At 48.5% G+C, this 7,675-nt stretch overlaps 3 protein-coding genes across 5 annotated transcripts; 2 read left to right on the top strand and 1 right to left on the bottom strand.

The window, feature by feature from the left end:
• Positions 1 to 17: 17 nt before the first annotated feature.
• Positions 18 to 5,024, bottom strand: LOC111073598 (protein O-mannosyl-transferase Tmtc3). Of its 3 annotated transcripts, XM_022365989.2 has the most exons (5): positions 4,915 to 5,024; positions 4,661 to 4,856; positions 2,248 to 3,548; positions 1,413 to 2,194; positions 18 to 1,346 (listed from the first exon to the last, which is right to left on the bottom strand). In XM_022365989.2, the coding sequence occupies exons 3-5, from the start codon at positions 3,410 to 3,412 to the stop codon at positions 459 to 461; spliced, it is 2,835 nt and encodes a 944-aa protein (XP_022221681.2). In that variant the 5' UTR covers positions 3,413 to 3,548; positions 4,661 to 4,856; positions 4,915 to 5,024; the 3' UTR covers positions 18 to 458. The 3 variants fall into 3 exon arrangements, with proteins under 3 accessions (XP_022221681.2, XP_022221680.2, XP_022221682.2); XM_022365988.2 differs by lacking the exon at positions 4,661 to 4,856 and having other exon boundaries at positions 4,915 to 5,023; XM_022365990.2 differs by lacking the exons at positions 4,661 to 4,856; positions 4,915 to 5,024 and adding an exon at positions 3,822 to 4,039.
• Positions 5,025 to 5,303: 279 nt separating this feature from the next.
• On the top strand, positions 5,304 to 6,121 carry LOC111073606 (protein mago nashi). The gene is made up of 2 exons (XM_022365999.2): positions 5,304 to 5,674; positions 5,727 to 6,121. The coding sequence occupies exons 1-2, from the start codon at positions 5,414 to 5,416 to the stop codon at positions 5,907 to 5,909; spliced, it is 444 nt and encodes a 147-aa protein (XP_022221691.1). The 5' UTR covers positions 5,304 to 5,413; the 3' UTR covers positions 5,910 to 6,121.
• A 604-nt stretch (positions 6,122 to 6,725) lies between these two features.
• LOC111073604 lies at positions 6,726 to 7,566 on the top strand. The gene is made up of 2 exons (XM_022365997.2): positions 6,726 to 6,864; positions 6,937 to 7,566. Exons 1-2 carry the CDS (start codon positions 6,741 to 6,743, stop codon positions 7,395 to 7,397), a joined length of 585 nt encoding a protein of 194 aa, XP_022221689.2. The 5' UTR covers positions 6,726 to 6,740; the 3' UTR covers positions 7,398 to 7,566.
• The last annotated feature ends 109 nt before the right edge of the window (positions 7,567 to 7,675 follow it).

Here is a 7,675-nt window from a genome sequence, read left to right on the forward strand (position 1 = left end):
TACAACATAGTTATTTTTAATTTTTATTTTTATTTTATTTGGAGGAAACCCATGGTAAAGTTATGTTTTAGCTTAGTTGATGTTTTCTTTAAGTTATCGTTAAGTACATTTATTTTTGAGTTTTTGCAAAGGTAAATGCAAGTTTCCCAGCTGTCAATACAAATTATAGACGCGTATTTACATAATAAATAACCATTTTTCACTCATTTTTCAGTTGACGGCTCCATCACATTGAAAGTGTGCCACAAACAGTGAGCACAATAGTTGTATATAGTTGTTTATAACTAAACGAGAGAGTACTGTACTCTGGGAATAGCATCATGGAATATCCTTTATGCTTAATCAGACTCTGAACCCTTCACGGAATGCGAGATACTCATCACTCAACATAAAATTATGCTAGGCTTTTGTCTTTATACATTATACATTATCTTTGCGCCGTTTTATGCCCGCTTTTGCTATGACCGTTTGCGAGACTTGTGTGGACTTGCCCCATCCTGGGGCAGCTTAAACTCGTGCGGATCGTAGTCCTCGTACGCGAGCTGCCGCTCTGGCGCCGACTCAGGTAACTTGTTGATTTTCTGCAGTCGCGAATGGACAATCTGCAGGTGGCGACCAATGTAGTCCTCGGCGGGAGCCAGTCGTTGGGCATGTTGCAGGCAGACAGCGGCCTTGGCCAGTCGCTTGCGCTCCACAAACACCACGCACAGATTGTGCAGTCCTTGGGTATTCTGGGGATCGTAGTGAAGGATGCTGCGATAGCATTTCTCGGCCGCATCCAGATCTTTCATGTGATTGATGTAGATGTCGCCCAGCAGGATGAGGCCCTTCACATGCGAGGCGTGGTGGCGTATCAGCTGGTTGAGGTAGGGCACCGCATCCAGGGGCCGCTTCGTGTCCGCCAGCAGCAGGGCCAGATTGAAGAGCGCACTGCGAAAGTCCGACTTGAGGTGAATGGCTCGCTTGAAGAACTGTTCCGCCTCTTCGAAGCTGGACTCGTCCATGGCCAGCATGCCCAGATTGAAGTAGACCTTCTCGTTGTGATCATCCTTGGCCAGCACCTTGTACAGGCGCGACCGGGACACCTTGCGCGCCTCCTCGCCCCCCAGCTCCTGAAGCAGAATCGCCGAATTGAGCAGCGCCTGCTCGTGCTCCGGATACAGCTCGATGGCCTTGTTGAAATACACCTGAGCCTGCTGGCTCTTGCCCTGCTCCAGAAATACCACGCCCAGGTTGTAGTAGATGTCCGCGTTCTCGCTGTCATACAGCAGAGCCTGCTCGTACACCTCCTGCGCCTGGGCCGTGCGATTGAGCTTCATCAGAATGTCGCCGCGGTTGATGTAGGCCTGCAAGTAACGCAATCAAACATTATATTACAATTCCCAGTCTGGGGGGAATCCAAGGGATCTCACCTGAACGTAGTCACTCCTCATGCTGATGGCCTGGCGATAGAGATGGTCGGCCTCCTCGAGTCGTGTCTGGTTCTTGGCTATGAGATTCGCCAGGTTGATGAAAACATTCAAGTGATTGGGCGCTATGCGCGCATGATAGCTGACTCCTGGCTTGGCCTGCGGAAACAGAGCCTTGGCCTTCACGTAGGCCTGCTCTGCCTCCGCGTAGCGCTTGAGATTGTTGAACGTCCGGCCGACGTTGATGTGAGCACCAATGTCGTCGGTTTGAATGCGCACCGCCTGCTGAAAGTAGAGCAGGGCCTCCTCGTACCCTCCCTCGTTCTCCAGGGCGTGTCCCACATTGTTGTAGAGCTTGGCGTTGCGCTGATTCACATGCACACCGGACATGAACAGAGAGTATTCCGTCCGCCAGTCGCGATTGCGTTGATGGGTCTTCAGGGCGTGGGAGACCAGCAAAACGCCGAGGGCCAGCTGTCCCAAGGTCCTCCATTTGAGGCTCCAACGTCGCTGCAGCTGCTCGAAGCCGTAGGCCACCAGCAGACAGTAGCCCATCGATGGCATGTACAGAATGCGTTCGGCCACCACAAAACCCACCGGGAAGAACAGATTGGAGGCCGGCAGAAAGGGCAGCACCATCCACCCGAGGCACATGAGCAGCGTCCGCGATTGGGCCAGATTGCGGGTGAAGCAGGCCTTGGCCACCAGCGCTCCCAGGGCCAGGAAGGTGCACAGAGTGGTCACATTGCGGGCATCCGCGAATCCCTCCAGAAGCGGAACAGTGCCTGAGGAGGAGCGTTTAGAAGGGAGACTCGTTTGAATTAATTATTACACTCACCCATGGTCCAGTCGCAGCAGAGCAGAGAGGGGCACAGGAGGAGCCAGCAGTTTAGGTAGATGAGGTAGCCGTAGGTGAGCTGCCGTTCGGGCGTATCTGCCGCCGAAGCTGGATTGTCGAAGCGCGTGAAAATGGGCAACTGTGAGCCCATCACATAGACACGCCCTGCCAGAAGGGCCACCGTGATGCCGGCCAGGAAGCACAAGCGTTTCCACAGAGCCGACGACGACCAGCGACGAGCGCCCGACAAATTGCCCAGCTTGGGGGACTGCTGCTGGTCGGGCTGCTCCTCAAAGAAACGCAGCACAAAGTGGCACAAATGCAGCGGTCGCAGTTGATGAACGACGAACAGCTCGTAGACGACGCATATTCCGGCAATGGTGATGCCCTGCTCCTTGCACAGCATGGAGGCCGAAAGGCAACTGCCAAAGCAGAGGAACAGTCCCAGCCAATTGGTGCGTCGCGTGCAGCCAGAATCGCCGACGGACTTCGCGTAGCTGAGAAAGGCGGCCAGGAAGCAGATGGAAGAGAGCAATTCAGCGCGGCCGACGACGCCAGTAACGGCCTCCGTGTGCACCGGGTGAATGGCAAAGAGCAGCGAGGCCACAAAGGCGCATGTGTTGAGCGAGGACGATGTTGCATTACTGCCCACGGCCGCACACTGGCGGAGCAGCAGCCGGCACACCCGACGCCACAGCAGGCAGACCATCAAGTGCAGCAGCAGGTTGACGAGATGGTAGCCAAACGGCTCCAGTGCATGCAGCAAGTAGTTGAAGCGGAACGTCAGCACTGTGAGCGGTCGGTAGGACTTGTGGGACTGCTCTTTGCGCATCGGTGTGCCCCAAAAATCGTTAAGGAACACATTACGCAGTGGCGTGTGGGGCCTCAGGTCCTTGTTATCCCTTATCGCACTGATGTCATCGAACACGAGTCCGCACTGTGTGCTGTTGTAATAGCATGCGATGCACGCAACACAGATGCACACAAACTCGAGCAGGTTACGCTGCGAGGAGCTGCCGATGCCGATGCCGCTGCTCCTGACCACCACCTCTCTCTGCCGGTTACGGTTGCATGGTTGCATGGCAAAGGCTGCTGCCTGAACTTGTGGCAGCTGAGGGCTAGCGCTGACGCTGACGCTGGCGCTGGAGTTGGGGTTCGTTGACATGTTGACTTCGCGTTACTTCGTGAATTCGTGAAACGTTTCATGTATCCATAATTGCTTATTCATTCGATGGAATGTTGCATGTAGGGGCCTTTTCCTGATTCTACTATGGAAGGGTTTTTGGGGTTGTCTACATGGTCTGGAAGTAAATGGCATAGAAATGAAGAAAATTAGTTGGAAAATGTCATCTAGAGTATCTAGTATCATTAGAAATAGGATGAGATTTCTCTATAGACATATACGCTGAAAAGTATGCTTTAAAATTATAGCCCTGCCATAATAGTTAGTATGTATATCAGTCCTCCATCTGATTCCAGTATACTGTAGCTATAGCTACACATTCTAGTTACTTTTTGCAGTAACTTATGCACACACTCACACAGATGTACATACAAGAATCATAGATACATACCCGCAGGGACTGTTCCTTACTTTCACACAAATCTCATCTTTATAGTCCCCTTGAATCCACACACACACACACACCTTTTGGCTTCTATTCAAGGGCCGCTTTTAATGGCAGACTTTCTTCCGTTTTTTTATGACCACTTGCGGGTTTTACAAGGAAGCAAAAACTGATTGCGGAAAAATCAATTAACGCGCAACAAAGTAACTTTGTCCCGGTTACTGTCCTCGATACCAACTGCACACACAAAAGGCCCGAAGTTAACAAAGTTGTAAATGGAGGCAGCGACTCGGCCCGACCGCTGGAAGATCCGGAGCCCAGAGCGAGCCGGCATACGGCCGGAGAGGGAGAGAGAGAGAGACGGCTACGGAGAGCGATGAAAAATTGCAGGCAGCCAGCGAGAGTCGGAGAGTTTTGTTTGTGCTTTAAATATAATGGAAGGCGGAGGAGGAGCCAGAACATGAGCATTACTAGGCGGGGCACATCGGCATGCGGATGTGGGTGTGGATGTAGATGAGGATGCAACATGGAGAGGCAGGCAACAATGTTGCGCTCAATGTCATCGATTTTCGAGGCGGACAGTCAAAACAAACCACCACCGAAGTAAGCGCTCGTAAAGAGAAGGCAGCTGAGCGCAACTTTGTTGCACGACCGAGTTTTCCCGAAGGACGACGCAGGATGGTGTTGCACGTGGTGCTCTGTCTGTTTTCCCGCCAATTGCGGCGCATGAGCTCTCACATCCTTGCACTTTCACTTCGTAGCTTCTCTATCGCTCTCACCATCTCGGAGCACTCTCCGGCTCTCTCTGCTGAAATTAATGGATGTTTGTGTTTTTGTAAAATTACTTTGACCGAGATACGCCGCGGAGCTGCAGCTCGAGAGGCTGCCACACGCCATCCTCTCCCATGCGCTTTGACATGGACATGGAAATCGCAAAGCCATTACAACAGCGGAGTCCCAGCGGCGGCCACACACCCACACAAGCAAACAAATGCGAATCCACCAAAACTTTGTTGCAATTTTGCAATGATTACAATGTTGCTGGGGAAATTACGAGGTTGGCTATAGTTTCAACGTTAGGGGAGTCAAGTCTGCTTACCGTAGTTAGTTAGTAATTTACTTGTTGAGGCAGTTTCATTTTAGCAAAATAAAGTTACATTTTAACACAAATAACCCTGTTTTGTTGTTTTGTTGTATATCGATAAAATATTTATCGGTAAAATATACCGTCGCCCATCAGAAATATACCTTTTCATGGTAGAAAAATTAAACCGTAAATATACCGATGAAAATCATATTCCTCAATTTTAAAATTCGATCTAATGTTACTAGCTAGCTAGGACCCCCGGCGCTAAGCATATAATTTAATCCAATTGATTAATACATTTTGTACAGAGAAGGTCCCTATTTTACATAATAACTACACGGTAACTAACCATTTGCTAGCGATAGTCAAAACAACCCTAACAACGCGACTGTATCGATAGGGCCCATAATTGTTTTCCATCTCTGGCCGCGTTTTTAGTAAAAGTTGGAAAAATTTGTGTTTTTCCTGAAAAAATTAATTAAAACATCACAAATACAGCTGTGGAACCATCATGGCTTCCGAGGACTTCTATTTGCGCTATTATGTGGGTCACAAGGGCAAGTTTGGCCACGAGTTTCTAGAGTTCGAGTTCCGGCCGGACGGCAAGTTGCGGTACGCCAACAATTCCAACTACAAGAACGACACCATGATCCGCAAGGAGGCGTTCGTGCACCAGTCCGTCATGGAAGAGCTGAAACGCATCATAATTGATTCGGAAATAATGCAGGAGGACGATTTGCCCTGGCCGCCACCAGATCGCGTGGGTCGCCAGGTAAGTGGCCACAACGCTGAATGACGGCAAGAATGACACAAGCATTTTTCAGGAACTGGAGATTGTGATTGGCGACGAGCACATCTCGTTTACTACCTCAAAAACGGGCTCCTTGGTGGACGTGAATCGCTCAAAGGACCCCGAGGGCTTGCGCTGCTTCTATTATCTTGTGCAGGATCTAAAGTGTCTGGTCTTCTCGCTCATCGGTCTCCACTTCAAGATCAAGCCCATATAACCGACCCAAGCAGCACATATTCAATTTTACGCATAAGTCTATTTAAACAGACGCATTATATTTTGTAACAAAGCCTCTACAATACTAGTACTTGTATTAGCCCTAATGCTCCTCTACTGATAGTACAACATTTATGTACAGTTTGGAGATCGCTCTGGAAAACTGAAAGAAGTGAAGTCTGTGTAATGAATAATAAATGACCATGAAACATCCATACGTTTGTGTCAAGGAAAATTTACAGCTTCTTTAGGGGACTAGGAAATGACATCATAATTGACTCTTTTGGTTTCATGTTTTCTGCTGGATCGAATAGCACCGCGTAATGTTTGTACATTTATGCATACATATGTATGCACAGGGCTGCTCTTCCTCTCCTTTCACTCTTTTACTCTACCACTCTTTTTCTTTACCAGCTTCTCTTATCTCACACAATACATACTCATATTGCATCCTACATATTTCTCTCTATCAGCAAATTCCTTTTTGATCTACCTTCTATTGCTCTCTCTCTCACCAACACTACTGCATTAATCACACATTTAAAAAATAGCGGATTACTCTCCTGCGTAGTTTCTGTCTTTGCCTATTGATCCTCTCTCTTGCTTTCATCATTCTGCTCAACTACAGTTATGCTTTTATTTTAAAAATCTACGACATATACACATTTTGAGGCAAAGTCAAGCGCGATCCAAGCCGTCTAGCCGATCGAAGCACTCAAGTTTATCAGAGAAACCGGAGATCTAAACAATAAAGGGTCTTATACATATGTACATACATATCCACAGGCTAGCCTGTGTATAAGCTGTGTCTCACATATACACACATGTACGTATGTGTATCATAAAACTGCGCACTCGGCACTTTTCTGTCAAAGAAGGGTCGGAAAGTGGAACCAAAAATCAGTTTTGTGAGGGAGCCGTAAGTGAACAGACGCAAAAAAGAAAGAGAAGCATCGGTTGGTTAACTAATTACAGAATTGTGGTGGAATTACTATCCTGTGCATTGCTATTATTTCCTCTCTCCGCAGAATTCAAGATGAGTCGCAGAGATCCATGGAACAGCAAATATCAATACCAGTACGAAGTCAAGTCATATGGCAATAATGACAACCAAGGCCAGGGCGGCAGCCACTACGCCGCCATTGCCCCGCAACCAAATAGGGGCCAGAACTCGAATTCGCGCGGAGCACTCTGCAGTGAGACAAAGTATCAGGTCACGGTCACCAAACGGGAATTCTACACGGCTCCCGAAAACACGGCTCAAGGCCGTGGAGCAGTCCAGTACGGCGGTCAAGGCGGCAGCCATGGCCCAGCCGTCCAACAAAATAGTGTCGTCGCCAAATCGAATTCGCGTGGTGCTCGCAGAGCAGAGCGTGCCTATGAAAGACGGGCCCAGGCTACAGTCGATGCCATCGATCGCGAATTGGCCAAGGATCCAGGCTATCACAAGTGGATAGCAGAAGAGCGTGGAGAAGACTTTTATTATTAAAAGTCGTTTAAAATGCAGTTTAATCTGTGGCAGGACTGGAGATGTCATAAGTTTTCGTTTCATCACATCAACCAGCGGGTTCCATCCCATCCCAGACAGCTGCTCATCCTACAATGCATTGTATCGCATTCCAAATGAATTTTCAATAAATATTCGAAATATTTGAAAATTTTCTGGCCTTGTTTCTTGAATTTAAAATTTTAAAATGGGGCTCAATACAAGATGGCGCATTTTCTTTTGTCAGTATCTATTGGCAGCTGGGTGCAGTTTTTATCTTT

Source organism: Drosophila obscura, unplaced genomic scaffold (genome assembly GCF_018151105.1).
Source record: "Drosophila obscura isolate BZ-5 IFL unplaced genomic scaffold, ASM1815110v1 contig_186, whole genome shotgun sequence".
Taxonomy (NCBI): domain Eukaryota; kingdom Metazoa; phylum Arthropoda; class Insecta; order Diptera; family Drosophilidae; genus Drosophila; species Drosophila obscura.

What these genes read in the sequence shown, in the direction of transcription:
- LOC111073604 (XM_022365997.2), top strand. Translation starts at nt 6,741, where the DNA reads ATGTGTATCATAAAACTGCGCACTCGGCACTTTTCTGTCAAAGAAGGG. An exon ending in AAAAAGAAAGAGAAGCATCG is followed by an intron (nt 6,865 to 6,936) that starts GTTGGTTAACTA and finishes CTCTCTCCGCAG; the next exon opens with AATTCAAGATGAGTCGCAGA.
- LOC111073606 (XM_022365999.2), top strand. Translation starts at nt 5,414, where the DNA reads ATGGCTTCCGAGGACTTCTATTTGCGCTATTATGTGGGTCACAAGGGC. An exon ending in CAGATCGCGTGGGTCGCCAG is followed by an intron (nt 5,675 to 5,726) that starts GTAAGTGGCCAC and finishes AGCATTTTTCAG; the next exon opens with GAACTGGAGATTGTGATTGG.
- LOC111073598 (XM_022365989.2), bottom strand. Translation starts at nt 3,412, where the DNA reads ATGTCAACGAACCCCAACTCCAGCGCCAGCGTCAGCGTCAGCGCTAGC. An exon ending in CTGCTGCGACTGGACCATGG is followed by an intron (nt 2,195 to 2,247) that starts GTGAGTGTAATA and finishes GCTCCTCCTCAG; the next exon opens with GCACTGTTCCGCTTCTGGAG. An exon ending in TGAGGAGTGACTACGTTCAG is followed by an intron (nt 1,347 to 1,412) that starts GTGAGATCCCTT and finishes CGTTACTTGCAG; the next exon opens with GCCTACATCAACCGCGGCGA.